This window comes from Fundulus heteroclitus, chromosome 4 (assembly GCF_011125445.2).
Source record: "Fundulus heteroclitus isolate FHET01 chromosome 4, MU-UCD_Fhet_4.1, whole genome shotgun sequence".
Taxonomy (NCBI): domain Eukaryota; kingdom Metazoa; phylum Chordata; class Actinopteri; order Cyprinodontiformes; family Fundulidae; genus Fundulus; species Fundulus heteroclitus.
This window is the reverse complement of record NC_046364.1, coordinates 40556678-40576364: the sequence shown is the minus strand read 5'-3', so window position 1 is coordinate 40576364 and position 19687 is coordinate 40556678. Positions and strand designations below refer to the sequence as shown.

Here is a 19687-nt window from a genome sequence, read left to right as displayed (position 1 = left end):
AAAGTCATTTTTTTTGCAAGATGGAAGTAAAAAAGAAACATGGAAACAAATTCACTGAGGGAGTTTCTGCTACAATGAAGTTAAAGAAGGAACAAAAAAAGTTTTAATTTTAATGTTTAATGGAAAAATACTTCTGAGCCATACAGAACAAGACATGTGTCCAGCAAAAAAAAAACAAGCGCTCCCGCGTCCCAAAACATCGTGAAAAGATTGTTTCACTTAACAAATTATCAAAGCAAGCTGAGAACCCTGAAGAAAAAGCAGAGAAAAGTGTTTTTTCAGACAGATTTAAAATGAAGTCCCCATTCAGACCAGATTAATTCAAAGAGGAGATAACGCCTTCCTGCATTAAATAAAATCTTTAACTTCTGTCTCCTCCTTAAATACATAATTCACATCCAGAAAGGAGGGGAAATGTTACACCGTTTAAAAAAAAAAAAAAATCCAATAATGTCCCTTCACCCAGTCCTCACTGGGCCCAGGCATCAAGAGACTTATTTAGAGATTTCCCTTTTAATCAAGGATTACAAAGAAAAAGAAAAATCTGGTTGATCTGAGGGTTTTTTTAAGATCTTAACGGTTCATTTTCAAAATCAAACAAAGAAATTCAAGTCACGCTTTCACCAGTAGAAGCAAAGAGCTGAACCGTCGCTGCTCGGTCCTCTCCGGCTCCATCGTGGTCAGCGGTCTAAAATCCACAACTTTCACTCACGCAGGCGTTTCCTTTACTCTCATTCACGCCGTTTTTTTTGCCTCCAGCACTCAGTCTGTGAGGGTAAAGTTAGTCAAGGCGTCCTCTCAGATGGTCTGGTACCCGGCGTGGCTCCTCTTCCTGCCCAGTAGATACGCCATGAGGACGATCAGCACCAGAGCGGCCAGCGCTGCGCCGACGATGATGGGGATCAGCGTCTGGTCCAGGTCCAGCAGGCATTCCTCAGCTGCGCGTAGAGCGGGTTCACACAAACCAACCGGACTGAATCACAAGCGGTTTAGACCTGAAGAGCTCTTCAGATCTGAAACTGGACACTAAGCGGTAACGAGAGATTCAAAAACCCAAACGGTACCTGCTGCGAAGCGACTGCTGGAGACGGCGAACGGCTGCACCTGCAGCCCGAACGTGTTGATGGAGAAAGCTGGAGCCACCAGCAGAGTCTGCTCCGCGTTGCAGACGTAAGAGCGGCCCAGCGTAGCGCCGAGGTAGTCCAGGGAGGTGTTGCTGGCTGAGAAGGGAGCTGATGGGGGGGAGAGAGAGAGAGATCGTCACATCTTCATCCCAGAAGGGTCATTCAGAGCAAAGACGCCTAAAACCCAGGGACCTACCTCTCATGTCGGTCCAGTTGGCCCACAGACTGATCCCGCTCAGGTGGTACTTGTTAGCTGCTGAGGTCTGTGGGCAGGAAGACGCTGTTACTGGTAGTCGCACAGGCGTTGATGGGAATTCAAGGAAAACAGATGTTACCGTGGAGAAGGTGAAGCTGAGCGTGGTGCCTTGTTGCGTCAGGACTAAAGTAGCCGCGCTTCCGCCACACGATCCCGACGAAGCCGTCAGATTGGGCGCCACGTTGAACAACCCTTCCACAGTCTGGCGACAGAGAAGACGGCCGGCTTTAAACGACGGCAGCTGTCGGATCGGCGGCGTTTTGGCTTCGCGGCACTAACCTTATTCTGGGACCGAGAGGCGTAGGAGACGTGGAGCTGCAGACCCATCTTGGCGAGGAGACAGACGGCGCCGCTGGCGTTCCTCACGGAGAACATCCCGGCCTCCGGCGGTCCTGGTGGGGTCGGTGCTGGAGCTCCTGTTGTGGTGCTGGCAGGGGTGGGGGGCGCCGCTGTGGTGCTCCGATCCGCCACACACACACTTTCTGCAGACGCAACAAACATGCATGATCAGTTTGGATGCAAGAAGTCTATAAATCGCTGCTGCATCTTTGAATTGAAATCTTTATTTCGAACATGCAGGAGAAAGTATATATATAAATAAAACAATGTTTAAAAACATTGGTGAGAAAACAATAAACAAGGTACCCTTCTTTCCTGAGTTAATATACCTCTATTATATGTGCAAAAAGGAGTAGGAATAAGTAAAACTTATGTAATCCTTCCCCTTTAATTATTTTATTTCTTTAATTTACAATATTTATAATTATGTTGCTGTATATATACCTACACATATACAAATAAAACAAACACAAAACTTTCTACCATACTTATCTATACCTTCTAAAAATAATTTCTTTTTACATTTTTTTGAAAAGGAATATGTTTGGGCATTGCTTTATCTTTATCCTGAACATTAGTGCAATTTTATGTGATTTTTCAAGCTGTATGCAAACGAGATTTCGTTCTGTACGCACTTTGTGCATACAAAATGACAAATAAAGCTGTCTATGTCTAAGAAGAAGAAGAGAGTTTGAGAGTAACTGGGTGAGAAGAGATTGGACCTGCAGGACTGAGGTCGTTTCCTGGCATGTAGGCCTCCAGCCTCACAGCGGAGAAGGTGACCGCAGCTCCTCCGGCTCTGATGGTGGTGGGACTCACGCAGCGGTAGGTGGTGTTGATCGGAGCCCAGATCCCGACCGACGCGCTCACCACGGTCACCACGCCTAGGATGCAGGCAGGGAAGTGCTTTTATGAAGCTGCAATAAATAATTCACAACCGTAATAACGTGACGTTTAATCAGAGATTGCCATGTTGGGAACATCTGTGTCTGCGCTCCCTCACCAGAGCCATTGGCCCCGGGGAAGAGCGCCGCGTCGCTCAGGTTGTACTGCAGCGTCAGGTTCGTCACGCTGTAGAAGCTCCCATTGGTCGAGAAGCTCAGGCCGAGCGCGTGGCCCGAGCCGAACACCGCCACGAGCCACGGCGGCCGGCCGCCCGCTCCGCACGAGCTGCTCGCCGCGTCCACGGCGGTGGAGTCGGGCAGAGAGGTGGAGGCGTTCCTCTGAGGAGGAGGAAACAGGCGGCGTAAAGGACGCACTGCGGAGCTCAGGCGACCCCTGCTCGGGATTTGAATTAAAAAGCCAAAGGTGGAGCATTTACCGTGCTGCTGGAGGTGGTGTAGGGGATGAGGAGCAGGGCAGACAGCTGGGCTTTGATGCAGGTGGAGTTCCCCTCCTTCACCTCCAGAGTGACAGCCTGACTGCAACCTGCGCCTCAGGACACGGGAGAAAGATGTGCATTATGGATGTGCATAAAAATCCATAAAGATTAATATTGATGTTTTTAAAAACGATTTAATATCGATATTCTGGCTTTTAATATTGATATACCTGCCACCTTTTAGGAAACGTTATTACAGAGCACCATTACTGAGATGAATTTGTGGAATGGTCAACAGGATTTTAGAAGCGCCTTCGTCTCTAAAATCAGACGTTTGAGCACATTTTTGGTTTCTGTGATACGTTAAATGCATTGAACCAAGTGCACTTTATTTTCCTTTTAATATATCAGTGTTCAATAAATTTAACAAATATTTTTTGCTGGTTTTGTTGATTGAATGACTTTCGGCATCAAGTTGAAAGTAATAAATATCGATATTGGAAGCAAATCAAATCAAGCATTGTATCAAATCAATACCCAGCCCTAGAAAAAAACATTGTTGTACAGGACGGAGGTGGTTTAAGAAACATTAACATTTGATGAAAACCACACCAATGTATATTTAAGCTTTCTTCTTTCACATTAGCACATGTCGCCTTAAATAAACCTAGTTCTCAAGTTGAAATATGACAACTATAAGGATCCTGTGACAATAAACCTGATAATTAGTTTGGAAGCGCAACTTCACTCGTGTTTTTCACAGACATAAAGCAAATTTTTATGAATAAAAAAAAATACTTTATGAAGTCATCAGTAGTTACATACACCTCAAGTGCACTTTTCGTTTTGGGCTACCTGTATGTTCAGTCATTTATTAATTGTTTAAAACCAGTCTTTTTTATATGATGTCCGCATTGTTTTATTTATTTATGTACCTGCACGAAAACAACAAATGTATTTTTTTTTTTCACCTTACTAGGACAAAAGCAGAATATGTGCAGCATCCGGAGTGGCTGGACTCTACATATAAAAAAGAGCGACAGTTCACACAGGCTGCCACTAGAGGTCGACAGAGATGAGAAAGTTGGAGACCAAGAGGAACAAAACCTGAACTTTCCTTTATTAAAGACACTGATTGTCCAAGAGTCATGTGCGCAGGCTTAACGAACCTCAACTTCAGTATTTAGTTAACTTCAGTATTTAATTAATAGCTCATCTACTCTGTGAAACCTGCCAAATTACTCTTCATACGAATGGGCGTGTGCAGTTGTGGTTTTAGTCATTAACAGTAAATAGTCTTACTAGCACGGTGCAAGCTTACATATTCATACATCCAGTGTTTCATAAAAGGCTTCATTATAAACCTCCCAGAATGTATGCAGGTCCATCTCAAAATATTAGCATATTGTGATAAAGTTAATTATTTTCCATAATGTAATGATAAAACTTGAACATTCATATATTTTAGATTCATTGCACACTAACTGAAATATTTCAGGTCTTTTATTGTCTTAATACGGATGATTTTGGCATACAGCTCATGAAAACCCAAAATCATGAAAACCCTATCTCACAAAATTGGCACATTTCATCCGACCAATAAAAGAAAAGTGTTAATACAAAAAAGGTCAATCTTTAAATAATTATGTACAGTTATGCACTCAATACTTGGCTGCTGTTTCTGGTTCAAAAGTGGCTTGACCTGGGGAATGCGGCACCTGGAGCCCTTTTGCAGGTGTTTAGAGTTAATTTGTTGAATCAGATGATTAGGTTCATAGCTCGTCGACGTTTAGAGACCATTTTAATAATATGCTAATTTTGTGAGATAGGAATTTTGGGTTTTCATGAGCTGTATGCCAAAATCATCCGTAATAAGACAATAAAAGACCTGAAATATTTCAGTTTGTGTGCAATGAATGTAAAATATATGAATGTTCAAGTTTCATCATTACATTATGAAAAATAATGACCTTTATCACAATATGCTAATATTTTGAGATGGACCTGTATGTAGAATAAAAAAAAAGGTAGTTAAGAATAGACTGAAACTAAAACTGCATTAAGAATCTTCTGCCTGACTTCAAACAGGCGTCTCTACCTCTGCCGGCCGCGAGCTGCTGCCTTTTATTAAACGTGACCCTCAGGTGACCTCTCTGTCCAAGCTGCAAACACGCAGCAGACCGCTTACACAACGTTGCAACCCGGTCATAAGGCCGAAGCGATTTGTCGATGGCAAAGTGCTAGAAAGCTTCACAGGAAGTTACCCCAGCCCTGCATTCTGAGCGCAAAAATGTTGCTGCAGGAATTTAAGCGAACCGAAAAGCAAAACTGCAAACGGTCTGTGCTGAAAAACGTCCGGGTTTATATCTCAACGCGCATCTTGAAGTGAAAATGCAACTATTGGAGCGGCTTTAACGTGCTGGCCCCTTCTCGTGCGTCAGCAGCACCGTGTGCCGGTGGGTGTTTTTGAAGCTGGGGCCCCTCCAGAGCCGGGTGCAACACAAAGCCACTCTGGGAGTCATGTGAAGCTCTCCAGTGACACAACAATGAGGCTCATCTGTTGGTCCACAGCGTTGGCAACACAAGCACTTTATATCAGGATCAAACACACTGACAAAAAAAAAAAAAAAACAGAATAAAGAATAGACATTACCACCAGTCAAAGGTTTGGACTCACCATCTCATTCAACGGTTTGTCTTTATTTTTGTTACTACCTCTAGGAAACTCCTTCTAGGAGGTTAAACCATTTCAGGTGACCAGCCTCATGAAGCTCATTGAGAGAAAGCTAAAGCAGTAATCACAACAAGGGGAGGAGGGGGTGGATAGAAAAGGCTCAAATATAACAGATGATTGGAGTTATTTCACCATTTTGTGTTTGAAACATCATTCTGTATACTTTTGAGTCGCTGTTTGGATGTTTTTCACTATGCATCCGCAACGCAGAAAGACAAGGAAAGGCCAATGAATGACAAAAGGTGGGTCCAAACCTGACTGAATTTACAAAAGCAGGAAAAACAAAAGCCTCTGACACAAAAAGGCACTGTTCCCTTTATTATTATTTAAAGTTTCCTTTCGCAGCTAATATTTATTAGATGGTTTCTTATAATTCACCATTATTAGCATCTACATCTATACATACCATATCAATTTATTAGGAAAACATCCAAACTTTTAGAAGTTGGGTAAAAACATAGAATAGACCTTTTCTTTGAGCAAGTCAGACATCATATACAGCAGATATCTGCTGCTAAACATGTATTTGAAGAGAGTAATCCTGTCTAAAATTTATAAAGAGGGTCAGGAAAGATCCCAGGTTTGATCTAGAAACAGTCAAACTTAAGATGGGGGTAAATTGGATGAATAAAGATTGAAAAGTTGCCATAAGGTCTAAAAAACAAGCAAACAAAAAACACCCATTTAACCTTTACTGTACAGCAGATTGTCGCTTTATTCAAATAAAATGTTTGCAGTGGGGAGGGGGCGTGATTTAGGCTAAAAATAGCGGCTTCTAGCAGCAGAAAACACTCACCTAACACCCCCAAGAAGACGACGAACACCGGGACTGGGCGCTTGAGGACCTCCATCGTTAAAGTCGAGCACTCCTCCGTGGAAAAATATGGGAGCAGGAGGTCGTTTCTCCGCTGCAGGCGCAGGTGGGTCCGCTGCTTCTGGTGGTGCCTTCACGGACCGTGAGCTCAAAAAGTGGCGGTGCTCCTCCCGGTGGATGTTTGCCTCTCTGTCTGCTTCCCGACGGCGGAGAGAGGATGCGGCTGTCGGGTGGCCGTAGATTGGTGCCCCGCAGACCGGAAAGCGTCAGAAATGATGGTTAAATAGCGATTCCAGTCGCGCAGCGGGAGTTAAACCATCATCTCCGCGTCTGCGTCCGTCACGTGACCCGCATGGCAGCGCTCGGGGCCGACCCGGTCACGTGAGAGACCACCCCTCCTAATCTGCCGCGAGCTCAGCTGATCCCGTCTGGGCTCCGCAGACAGAGAGAGGGGCACCAAAGTGCACCGCCGAGGCTGAGAAGTAGTTTTATCCGCTTTAGCTCTGAGGAAAAGCCGAATATGACTCAGAATATAAGTAGAAGAACCGAGTCCTATTGAGAAAAAGGAACATTCTTGCTCACAATATTACTTCTCACGTCTATGCCATTAATAAGGGTGACTAGTTTGAGTGTAATAAGGAAAGGCTGAAGACACTTTCCTTTCTTAACGCTTGCATCACAATCAGAAGAGCGTTATAAAATGGTGTGTGAAGTCTTAAATGTGCTGTAAGGGGAAGCCGAGCGTCTGCAACAAAGCTGCAGCGTACATGAGCTGCAGCCAGTCAGCTGACGCCTCCATCAGTTCACGAGGCTGTGCAAAAAAGCCCAAAAGGAAGGCGGAGGCCGCCTTAAAGCTACTGTCCAGCTCTTAGAAGCAGCCCGATACATTCTCACAGCACGGTTACGCTTGAGTAAACCTGAGCAGAATTATTTGGGTTGGCAGCAAAATTTCATCATCACACCCATGAAACCTTAAAATCGTTTAAACTTCTCATTAAAATCCCGAATGGCTTCTCTCTGGCAAAACTCCCATGTTTGAAAATAGAGTTGTAGCTCTGTACCTCAGCGTGTCTAACCTACATAACAACATGGAGTTAAAAGAGAACAACCTAAACAACCGGCACCAGTGTTGTGCTGCGCAACACTTCATGCGTCAGGCAGACATCCTGTATTTAACTCTAAAAACCCAAACTTTACCCAGACAGGAGCGAAAGAAAGCAGCAGCTTATTATTCACAAATAATAATAATAATAATAATAATAATAATAATAATAATAATAATAAAAACTATCATCAGATATAAGACATTAATTAAACCCAATCATTAAATACTCATTTATTCAAATTCACTTTTTGCACTCACAGTTCGATCTACAAAAAAACAAACAAAAAAAAAAAAACATCAGCACGTGACATTGGACGTTTTGGTCAAACATACAAGATACTGAAAAGAAAGATACACAAACGGCTGGCCTGCCTGTGTGTCGGCCCCGACGGCCGCCGCTGTTCTCAACGCTCGGTGTCGCATCAGCAGCCGGTTAAAGGGAGAACACCTCAAAAAGAAGAAGAAAAAGAAAACGATCCAAAAACCTGTGACAAACAAGCTGCAAAATACAAGGAGGGATTTCTAACGTGATGTAAGAAGGAAAACCCAATCTCCAAAACAAAAACAAAGGAAAGTGCTAGTTATTCTCGGTTGAGTCTTGCATCAGCGGATTCGGTACGCCGTCCTAACCAACCGTCAACGACCCGGTCCGACGTACGCAGCCCGCTCTCAGGGTCCCACTAAGGATATTGCAGATCGGGGGAAACGGCGCAGCCAAGTCTCCAGTCGCTCTGGAGCTCTGCGTCTTCTGAACGTTGCGTCCAGCGTTGTGAAGGCGGGGGACGAGATGGGCGCCGGAGGAGAGTCGGGTGGCTGCAGTCCTGTGCGGTGGGGCCCAGCTGTGAGAAAAAGCACGGCGGCTTGCAGCGGCGCTCCCTCAGGCAACATAGTGATACTGGTAGGGGATCTCCTTGTCGCGCTCCATGTAGTCTCTGTCTATCAGCGACTCGATCCGCTTCTTCAGGTCCCCCGGCTGCGGAGAGGTCAGAGGAAAACGAGCGGCAATGAGATCCGGCTGCGGCGTGGGAGAGACCCGAAAACGAAGACGGGGAAGCCGAACACGTCACCTTGACAGGAAACTTGAGCTGGTTGTAGAGCTCCCAGACCAGCAGGTTGTGACTCAGGGTTTTCCTCATCTTCATGATGCGCACAACGGCGGCGTCGATCTGGTACTGTCGGTCCTGGAAGACGCGCTCTGTGGTGCTCACCTGCTCCTCGACCTGCGGGGAAAAGGGACAAAAAAGCTCAGATGCTCGGGATGAGGCGCCCGACGAACGAAACAGGAAGCAGTGAACGTAAAGGCGGGGGAGGGAGGGGTTACCGTTTCCTTCATTTGAATCTGATTGATCTTGATGCGGAACAGCTTGTGCTTGAAGTCGCCGTTGAAATTGAAGCGGTCTCCGTCCTCCACGTCTTTCCCTCGGGGGTTCTTGTTGAGGACGCGCGCTTTCCCGCAGGCCAGCGACTGCAGCGTTCGCCGGAGCTCCTCCTCCTCTGCGCCGGGGAAATGGAAAGAGCAACAATTGAAGCCACAGACGCCCCTCACACACACACCTGTCTGCACTGCATGTATAAAGGGTTAGGAATAGGGCTGAACGATTTTGGAAAATAATCTAATTGCGATTTTTTTTCTTAATATTGCGATATTAAGAAAATTAAATATGTGCTGCGATTTTTTCCCCCAGTTTAATTTATCATGTCTTTTTAAACATATACAAAACAACAAATCATTTTGTTTCCTCGCTGTGCAGATTAGTTGCTAAAAGACCCACAGCATCTAAACTCGGAGCAGAAATGATTGCGTTCTGCCTACGATATATTTCAACCAAAATTGCAATTTTGACTTTTCTCTGCATTAACCACAAGCAACAAAAATGACCTCTAAATAAAGATGTTTGTAAACAAGGACTATTTAAAGCAAGAACTTTTAATGTTTCTATTAATCAGAATATTGTTCAAGAGAACAGCTGTTAATTGATTTGGACATCAATCCTTGTTGAACATAAAGTGCAACCAACAAGCAAGTCTATGTATTAAACTGATTGACCAGAACTTAATGCTATGTATGATTATATAAACTCTAAAACAAGTAATAAAATCAGATTATCTCACTGCTGCAACTGTCTTCCCTTCCATGTGGAGGCAAACCCACTTTAAACATTTTACCAACACCTAATGGACGTTGTCTAATTCCCTAATTGTTACATAGCCAAAAATTGCAGACTCTGCGATTTGGAAATTGTGTTTTTTTAAATCGCGATTATATTGAAAATGCGATTAATTGTTCAGCCCTAGTTAGGAATAACCTATTCCTGTGGCAGCACGGATCTCCTCCATGCTGAACTCCTCGCCCTCGTTGAACATGAGCAGCACCAGCGTCTGGAACAGGGAGACCTGCAGCTCCTTCTTGCCCTGCGGAGCAGAAAACATCCACCGTGAACGCAGCTCAGGTGCTTGCACTGCAAAAAGGGAACTAAAAGTAAATAAAACTTTCTAGAAATTTGTGTATTTTTCATTGATTTGAGCAGGTAAATAAGACTATTTGCCAATGGGATTAGTAGTTCTACCCCTAAAATAAGATAATTAGATATTCTGCACTAGAAAAATGATGGAGGAGATGAATTTTTCCTACTTCAAGTGCACAAATCTTATTGTTCCATTGGCAAATAATCATATTTACCTGCTCTAATCAAGAAAAAATGCACTAATTTTAAGAAAAATGTACTTAATTTTAATTCCCTTTTTGCAGTGTGTCCATTACTCTCAAAGCCCCGAGGCGCTTGGAGCCCTCACCTCTTTAAATTCGGCCTTTAGCACAGCGTGGCCCAGGGTGGGCTGCCACTGCAGCTTCCTCCCGCTGTGCTTCCCCAGGTAGAACAGCTTGAACACTTCCTGGAGTTTTACCATCTACCAACAAGCAGCAAATGCATCAAAGCCTTGGCCGACCGCGGCTGGTGAAGCTAAGCGTGTTGTGGTGGGGGCAACAAAGCGCAGCAGTTCCTACCTCTGGTGGCAAATGAACCTCCATAGGCGTGTAGGAAGGCCAGTAGCCCATGGTGAGGATGTTCACAGTGAGCTCTATGAGGCTCGGCTCACTCTGGTTCTGCATGTACTTGAATGGAGGACGTTAGAAGCATAAGTGGGTCAATCTGCGCAGCGGCGGTGGCATTGTGTGTGACTTGATGTGCTCAGATCATTGTGGTACCTGTTTATACTGGATCATGATGTCTTTAGACAGCTCCATGTCCTTAAACATGCCCTCAAGCTTGCTGGTAAAGGCTGCACCGCATTCTGCAACACCACAGATATCACAGCCCACATGTTCCCACGCTCTACAAGCACCAATATCAGACACAATATCTGGTACTCTATGATTAAAGTCCGACTTTCCTTCTAAATGCATTCAAATTAGTACCCCTACCACCTTTTTTTTTCCAACTTTAATGTATTTTATTCAAAGCTTTAAGATATAGAGCAACACAAAGTTGGGTATAGTTGTCAAGTGGTACACAGTTATCATAACTTTACACAGAAACTGGGGATTGTATTCGTATTTAAACACCTTTGAACCAAAGTACAGATTCTAACTAGTGATTTCTTCTATTTTTCAAGCAATCTTTCAACATAAAATTGAAAGTCCCTCTCAAATAGATTTAGGTCTGGTTTGTTCCAACTAATCTAATCTTTTACATTGTAACTCTAGCTTTATATACTTTCTTCATGGCTCTGGGTGGTTTGACGCTGCGCTATGCCCATCCCATAATGGATTTACTTGCCATCGGCAGATTAAAACGGGCAGAATACTTTGGCACAACACATCTATTTGGATAATTTTTTAGAAAAATATATATTTTATGTCCCTTTTCCTTCTGTTATGATCTACTTTGTGTTGGTCTGTGACATAAAAATCCAATAAAACGTTACAGTTTGTGGTTGTAATGTGAAAGGTTCATGGGGGTCTGGGTATATATGCGATTTACTGCATTGTATACCCAGAACTGTAACTTACCAAGTACAAACATAAACCAGAGGACGGGGGACTCACCATGTTTGAGTTTGGAGAGCATGGACTTTTCAGCATCGACCGAGGCGCTCTTACCAACCAGCAGACGCTTGGCCAAGTCCTTCTTATAAAAAGCCTCGAACACGTCTTTTCCTGCACGGGGGGAAGCCAAGTTTAAGCGGTCTCGTCACTCCAGTCACGGTGAAGCACGAGGACAGTTTTATTCCCCATGGACACACAGATGGGTGACAGACCGTGAATGAAGCGGAAGATTATCATGATCTTGTCCAGGATCCTCTCCAGCTCCTCCTCCGTCGCCTCCTTGTTTCCTGCTCTTAACTTAGAGTCCACATATTTAGCTGGAGGAGAAGCAACAACCAGAAAAGATCTCACCATAGGCTAGAACCAATAAAAACGGACGCCAACGGCGCTAAAAACAGCGGTAAGTATGTGCTGGACCTACCGATGAGTTCGGCTGGCTTGTTGGGCCTCTTGTTGATGAAGGTTTCAAAGGCCTCCTTCATGGCGTTGATGAACGCCTCATTGCGAGCAAAGCACGTCTGCACCACATTGTCCATCTTGTCCTTGAAGTCCAGGAGATCTTGGACCATGTCCTTGTCTTTCTCTGGTGTGCAAACGATCTCTCCGCCGAACGACTACAACCAGAAGGTTTATTTACGCTTTTCTGACCAAAATGATAGCCTCCATTTTGTCGTGTATGGGTTTAGCGTGCATACCTTGATATAGTCTCTCCAAAACTGCAGCAGCGTGGGCAGTCCGCCCTTCACCTTACTGAAGAGCTGGTAGAGGAGGGCCAGCTCAGTAACTCGGCCCTCGTTGAGTAGACTGCTCAGACCTGGCAGAGACACAAGCCACAGCACCAACTTAACTTTCTTTCTTATCAATGCATGGAATAGAAAAAAAAAAAAAGGGAGGACGTAAATGTCAAACAGTTACTGCTACGAAAACTGCTGCGACAGTAACTTCCAGAGACTCTAACATCACTGAGTTCCAGATGTTACGTTGATATTTCACATAGGGCTGGATGATAATTTAATAACGTATCAACTGATAGAAGTATATCGATGATAGAAAAAAAAGGTCAATAAAAAGTTCAATAGTTTTCCCTCCTTATGCATTCTAGTAATGAAAGTTAATATTACAGTCATTACATCCTCCCAACCAATCACAACTCAGACCGAGGAACGCTCTGTCAACAAGCTCCGCCCCCTTCAACAACTTCAGAGAACATGTTCTTTTTTTCTTTAAAAACTTGCAGTTTTGGTAAAAAGGTGGTTGAATAAAGTGTTGAGTTTTGAACTGAGTGTTTGTGTGTTCTTTATCTAAAAATAGGTAATTGAGCAACAGTATAAAATGGTCAGGGCTGCACTTAAAATATATGTTTTGAATTTGTTGATAATTATCGATATCGATCAATATGATTTCTATTTTATCAATATGCTTTTTTATATGTTGTCCAGCCCTAATTTCGCATGAACAATTTAGCTTTAGAAAGAAAATGGCTTTTAAGCTAAATAAGAAATAGAACGGTGGCCTTCTTGTTGCCGTCTGGGAAACAGGACGTGTAATCCTTGTTCTGAGGACATCCAGCGGTGTGCCAGTCTAACACAGAAGCAGAAAGCTGATACTTTAAAACCACAGATCAAGACCCTTTCAGGAAGTTAATGTAATGGTGTAGCTCTAAATAAACGAGATTAGATTCCTGACAAATATGATTACATCACACAGACGTACCTTTTTGTAGCATAGCATTCATGTGTTCTCCTAAAAGTTGTTTCTCGACACAGCAGATTAGAGGTTTCCTGTGAAATGATTCAAAATAAATAAATAAATAAAAACAGACTATATGATACGGTGTACTAATGTATCAGTATTAGTTTAGAATTTTTTTTTTTAAATTACATCCAACTCTTTCTTTCACAGCAGAAGACCACATCCAGTTTTATAGTAGTTCTGAGGTTCAAAATTTTTTATGTCTGATAAAACAGGTTTGAAGAGTTTAATATTCCAATGCGTTCCTTAAACTAGACTCATTGGGCAGCAACCCTCGTCCCCTTTTCTTTTGTAAGGCTGTGATTTAGCTCGCATCTCTTCACTAAAACAACAGTTTTAGATAAAAACAGCTTTTTGGACCTTATCGCAGCTGTAAAACCGTTTGAGGGTCAACCCTGTTAACTATTTTTACACGGCCAGAAGAGAGGCCATTTCTAAAGACTAATGGTTAACTAATGGTTCAAAGTAGGTCACTTCTTAGCCTTATTAGGGACACATGAGAGATAGCAATGGAAAGGCTCTACCAGCACACGCACAGTCTGAAACAGCATCTGCACCGTAAGCATCGGCTTCTTAAATCTGACATCCAGGCTTTGCAAAGTCTGAACACCAATAAAAGCAGTAACTAAAAAGGATGATCACCTTTGTTTTAGGTAATTTCTAGTTATCTTGAATACCACTTGAATAACTCACTGTTAGGATAACAAAGACTACTGAAGCAGGGATATGACAGACTACAAAAGCCAACACAGGTTGGGCACTTTTATACTTCCTGCGGAGGATGAGGAGAGCCCACCTGCCCCCGCCCATCCTCACGACCTTCTACAGAAGCACCATAGAGAGCATTCTGACCAGCTGTCTCTCTGTGTGGTGGGGAGGCTGCAGTGCCTCCGACTGGAAGAACGTGAGGACAGCAGAAGGGATCATCAGGGCTCCTCTTCCCTCCATAAAAGACATTTCATCTCAGCGCTACGTGTCCCAAGCCTGAAACATCATCGGGGACCCCTCACACCCCCACCATGGACTGTTCTGTTGAGTTGAGTCATGTACAATATTCCAAACTTCTACAGACTCCATTTTCCAGAGCTCTCGGCTCCTTTTAGCCCAGTGATGTGGTCCCCTTAGAAGCTCAATGATTGTGCAGTCGTCAGGCTCTTAACATGCTGTATGTTTTTTCCAGGCCTTTCCGGACCCGGGTAACAATAAAAAGTCCAAACTTTTCTCTCATTTTAAAGACAGCGTAGAAACACTCCCGAACTTTGGTCAAATACGACCTCAAAGCCACGCACTACCCCACAATATGATTAATTTCACAAAAGCTAAGCCAAGCTGCTGAGGCATCGTCTAAAAACCTGAACCCTTGCCTACAAACCGAGGGGGAAGGCAGCCGTCAAGCTGTCAGCAGCAAACGGAAGTGCCTCGACCAACACAAACGTTTTCCCAGCTACGCCAGGGTTTTCTACTTGACTGCGTCATTCTGTGCGTGCGCTCAAGCTGCAAAACCAGAGGAGCTCCCAACTAAACTGTAACAAACTTTTTCCTTTCTTTTCAGCCAGACGTCTAGGGTTAAACACGGTTAAAGGTCGGACGGCTCGACCACAACCGTCTGAACCTTACTGGGTGCTCTGGTCGAGGTAGCTCGCGATCCGGTCGTTCTCCTCCTCCAAACGGCGAGCCACGTGGTGCAGGAATTCAGGCACCTAGGCGCAGAAACAGAAATGACTCGCATGTGATCAACGAGGCCACGCGACGCAGATACCCAACTAGGAGCCTCGCTCACGTCTCTCTCCTGCATCAGCCGCTGCCCCTCGGCTGCGTAGAGACGGTTCGTTTCTGTCAGAAACCGTTCCTCGAAGGAGTCTTTGTAAACCTTTGAGGGAAAAAAAAAGAAAAGTAAAACAGTCTTTGCTTTGTATATTATATATATAGATAGATAGATATATAAAGACATAGCGTTGTGTTAACCGATGCTGCAGGTACCTGCAGGTCAGACAGCATGCCCAGCAGACTCCGCAGCAGGCTGCGGTCCACAGTCTCCCCGTTCCGCTCCAGTTCTATCTGCTCCAAGATGCCGTCCACCGTTCGCTTCTGGATGGCGCCGTCGCTGACGATGTGGGTGCGGAACAGTTCCAGCCCGGTATCCCTGCAGCGTACGAACCGAACCAACGTCAGCGCCCCCCGCCTGCGTGGCTGAAAGCGCCCGCCGCGGTAAAAAGAGGCCTTACCAGATGGAGGGCAGCAGAGAGTTCTGAAGCACGTAGGTCCGATCCAGGAAGAGGAAGATGCTGCGGATCATTATCTTAAACAGAGAGAGACATGTGGATCTCATTACTGACGAGGTGAGCGCTGCTGGGCACGTTCATAAACGCCCTCCCTCACTTACAGTCTGCCTGCAGTGGTCCTGCCAGCAGCGGTTCATCCGTTTCAGGAAGGAAAGGTTGTCCATGGACTCTGTGAGCTCCAGGTTAAGGGTAAAACCGCAGCGGAGCGCCTTTAACCACGGCGGCTTTATCGTAAAAGGTCAATGATAACGCTTTTTGTTCTCAACTACCAAGACACAGACCCAACGTCTATCACATTGGGGCAAACAAAGGCAGCAACTAATTACAAAACGTGCAAGTTGTGATCATCGATGTGGTGATAAGGCTCCAGATTCATAACACAAACGGCCGGCCCAACATTACAATTTATAATACAGTCACCAAATACCCATGACTTGATCATGGGCTACTCTTTTTTTTTATCATTAGTCTCACTATCAACTGAACCCTATAGGAGTGTAAACAGGACTGTTTCCTGCTAGACTCTCTAGCTGTCAAACTGTGACAACACATCTCACCAGCGCTACGCTCAGGAAACGTTTCTGCAGGGTTTTCTGAGAAGGCTGTGGACAAATAATATAATAATAATAATAATAAAAAGGATATTCTCTGAACTGGTGAATCTGGGCCCGCACGTGGTCTTCACAGACCTGACGCAGCTGCTTGTACAGCGTTGGAGATACTTTGTACGAGCACAGGTTCTCCACCGCCTTCCAGGTGGTTCGGTCAGATGTTGGTGGAAAAAAAAAAAAAAAACACAGCAGGCACGTTTTCTTGAGAAACAGAACGTGAGACAAACTTGTCAGATTGGAGCTTGATGCCTACATGTACTGACCTGGTAGAGCTCCTCCAAGTTGTACTGGATGGAGGTGCTGTTCTGGATGGCGCCCACCGCATCGCGAAGCTTCAGCCAGGTGTCCTCTGTGTAGTTCTCTGCCAGTTTTGGCCGGTCTGTTAAAAGGAAGTCAGACAGGGTCAGGCCTTTTTCCTTAGGGATGCACCGATGGGAAGATCTGGGCCGATATCCGATATTAATATTACTGTTGTGTCAGATAACCAATATTTACCGATGTGTGTGTAATATACACACAGTTACGCTTCTGTGCTGGTCAAATTCTGTAATGACTAAAAACTTTGCTAACTGAATTTTTGAATATGGGAAATAGTCTAGACTTTTACACAGATTTTTATTTAAATCTCAGCTCAATAAAAAAAAAAACACAATCCTGGCTGCGACGCATCACTGTCACATGACCGAACAAAAAGAAACGTATGACCAACCCTCTTCCTGTCGTGAAACACAGGCCCAAAGGGCGACTAGAAGGAACGCACACATTGGTTGCTAATATCGGCCCAGTTTTACCGATATCTTAAAGAATGACAAACATCGGCCGATGCCGACGTTAAAGCCGATATATCGTGTGCCCCTAGTCTTTCTGAAGCAATTAACCCACACAGGGAAAAAACAAAACAAAACAACAACCTTCCTGTACCAGTCAAAGGTGCGACGACAAGACAACTGCTCCTTCACTTTTAGATGCCCCCCCCCCAAAAACACATCTTCAAAACATCCATCGAGCTTTTACGCTTTTAAACAAAATCATTTAAATAGATGCCTTTGTGTCGCTGCTGAAAGACGTTCACGAGCTACACACCGGGCAGGTAGAGGAAAGTAACTATATTTTCTAAGCTAATATTGTCACTGTAACCACGGCTTCCTCTGCAAGCAGAAACATTTGTAGCGTGTAGACGCCTCGTTTCAGCCAGCTGGCTGGTAGTGCCCAGCAACAGGTGGGGGTGGGGCAGCAGCCAGCTCACTCCAGCGCGTTAAAAGGACTTTGAATCGTAGCAAAAAATTAAAATAAAAAAATCAAAATAGATGTTTTATGCCCTTTTTTTCCTTTTCTTCCTCTTTCGTAAACCTCGCCATACCTTGACACGGAGACCACGCCAAATGCACACCGCCGTGTTAATATCCTTTAAAACAGCGCGGGGTTTTCGGATCAATTATGCAACTGTTGTTTAACAGGGGTAAACATTTACCCAGGGAAGCGGCCTACATAATTACAGGGCCACGAGTTGTAAGGTTGTGATTTCTCTCAGCTGAGAGCCATCAAGGCAGACAGAGACAGAGAGAGATCCCGTTTTCCTGCCAAACCCTGACGCAGCGAACTTTGTAAGAAAAGTCCACATTTTTAGGGGGATTGCTTATATGAAGCACATCCAAAATAATAGTAATATTTATAATAGTGATAAAGGTCCTGCATCGTTTGTAGCTGTGAGCAAGTTGGTTGCAACCCTGCCCTCCAGGAACCGACGCCGCGGAGTCGAACCAGCAACCCTCCACTGACAGACTGTACCTTTGAAGTTTTTGATCACGAGCTTCTTTGAGGCGCCCGCTTTGCCGGACGTCCTGGCCATCCCGTTGGTTCCGTGCTCGGTCAGAGCCGAGAAGCCGCCGCCGGCCCTCTTGTCCTGTCGGGTGTCCTCTGCCATGATCAGATTAGCCCTTTGGCTTACCGCTGTATGCTTCCAAATGTGCGCGTTGTGTTGTCTCTTTTTTTTGCTAAGTTACTGCCGGGGACGGTCCTGTTGTCGGTCCCTTCCTTGGACTAGATTGTCTTTCTGCGACAAGCGGTGGAGTCTATATAAAGCACCAATGTTGCAAAAGCTTGACAAACATAACACCGGGTGAGCGTTTAAAAAACAAAAACAAACCGCAGGCAGCGAAGTAGACACACCGCTAGCTAGCTGAGTGTTATCTAAAGCTGCAGCACACTTCGGCGAGCAGTTTCCGTCCCATTCGCCACTTTTTTTTTTTTTTTTTAGCTTCGCAGGCCAGAGTCCGTGTCAGCGCGGACTACATGCGGGTCAGAACCGGCTCGGTTAATGTGTTGGGCGACAGAAAGCGGGAGCTCCAACGCGTTGACATGGCTAGCGTTGACATGTCAGACTCGTGTTGTTGGTAGCTGCCTTCCACCAGTCAGCTAGCTAGCATAACAAAATGGCTTTTCCTCAGACGGGTTCAGCAAGGCAGGTGCGTTCACTGACGGCTCGGATTTGTGCGGTTGGCTGCCGCTCGCCTACTGTCCAATTTTTTTTTTAGGTTTCAGGGATCCATGTTGAAAGATAAGAGAAACGTATTATGCTGGAGTTTTCAATTCAGTTCAGTTCAATTGTATTTATATAGCGCCAATTCATGAAACATGTCGTCTCAGGGTACTTCCCAAAGTCAAATTCAATTAGATTATACAGATTGGTAAAAAAAAAAAAATCCTATCTAAGGGAACCCAGTTGATTGCATCAAGTCTTGACAAGCAGCATTCACTCTTCCTGAAGAGTGAATATACATTTACATGTATACCATACATGTATAGGAAATCTGTGCATTTCCTATACATGTATGAAAATATATATGTTTTAAAATACAATGCCTATGGTGAGTCATACTTTTTGTTGTAATTATATGAATAAATGCATTAAGCCAATGTTTTCCAGGCCTTCGAAAAGCCCTAACCTTTCTTTTTTTGGTGCTTCCTTTCTTTGGTGCTCTCTTTACTATTAAAATGAGCAAAAAAAAACAACAAATTCCCACTTAGCTACAAGAGCACACACACACACACACACACACACACACATATATATATATATATATATATATATATATATATATATATATATATATATATATATATATATATATATATATATATATATATATATATATATATATATATATATATATATAAAATCCTTTCTTGTCCCACAATGGGATTTGTACGTGTCAGTGCTGAAAACAAAGACCGAGTTTCACACAATTTTAGTACTGAAAAATACAAGCCAATCTAATCTAAAGTTAGTTATAAAGCAACAGAT

General features: G+C 44.1%; 2 protein-coding genes across 3 annotated transcripts; both read right to left on the bottom strand.

Moving 5' to 3' along the window:
- Positions 1-80: 80 nt before the first annotated feature.
- Positions 81-6658, bottom strand: lamp1a (lysosomal associated membrane protein 1a). Of its 2 annotated transcripts, none has more exons than XM_036136575.1 (9): positions 6571-6658; positions 3041-3153; positions 2723-2942; positions 2442-2603; positions 1660-1862; positions 1460-1582; positions 1321-1387; positions 1065-1232; positions 81-938 (listed from the first exon to the last, which is right to left on the bottom strand). In XM_036136575.1, the coding sequence occupies exons 1-9, from the start codon at positions 6623-6625 to the stop codon at positions 799-801; spliced, it is 1251 nt and encodes a 416-aa protein (XP_035992468.1). In that variant the 5' UTR covers positions 6626-6658; the 3' UTR covers positions 81-798. The 2 variants fall into 2 exon arrangements, with proteins under 2 accessions (XP_035992468.1, XP_035992469.1); XM_036136576.1 differs by having other exon boundaries at positions 3041-3147.
- Positions 6659-7908: 1250 nt separating this feature from the next.
- cul4a (cullin 4A) lies at positions 7909-18826 on the bottom strand. Its single transcript, XM_012873487.3, has 20 exons — positions 18172-18826; positions 16647-16762; positions 16418-16521; positions 15874-15943; positions 15716-15789; positions 15471-15633; positions 15271-15360; positions 15108-15190; positions 13452-13519; positions 12434-12552; positions 12160-12352; positions 11951-12055; positions 11739-11849; positions 10899-10984; positions 10698-10805; positions 10487-10600; positions 10000-10105; positions 9015-9187; positions 8761-8913; positions 7909-8666 (listed from the first exon to the last, which is right to left on the bottom strand). The coding sequence occupies exons 1-20, from the start codon at positions 18305-18307 to the stop codon at positions 8571-8573; spliced, it is 2268 nt and encodes a 755-aa protein (XP_012728941.2). The 5' UTR covers positions 18308-18826; the 3' UTR covers positions 7909-8570.
- Positions 18827-19687: the final 861 nt, after the last annotated feature.

Coding starts and splice junctions, on each gene's coding strand:
- lamp1a (XM_036136575.1), bottom strand. CDS start 6,625: ATGGAGGTCCTCAAGCGCCCAGTCCCGGTGTTCGTCGTCTTCTTGGGG. Junction 3,154..6,570: donor CGTCTTCTTGGGGGTGTTAG/GTGAGTGTTTTC, acceptor CCGTGTCCTGAG/GCGCAGGTTGCAGTCAGGCT. Junction 1,388..1,459: donor TCAGCTTCACCTTCTCCACG/GTAACATCTGTT, acceptor TCCTGCCCACAG/ACCTCAGCAGCTAACAAGTA.
- cul4a (XM_012873487.3), bottom strand. CDS start 18,307: ATGGCAGAGGACACCCGACAGGACAAGAGGGCCGGCGGCGGCTTCTCG. Junction 15,944..16,417: donor CAGATTCACCAGTTCAGAGA/ATATCCTTTTTA, acceptor CCTGGAGCTCAC/AGAGTCCATGGACAACCTTT. Junction 13,520..15,107: donor TACCTCGACCAGAGCACCCA/GTAAGGTTCAGA, acceptor ATCATTTCACAG/GAAACCTCTAATCTGCTGTG.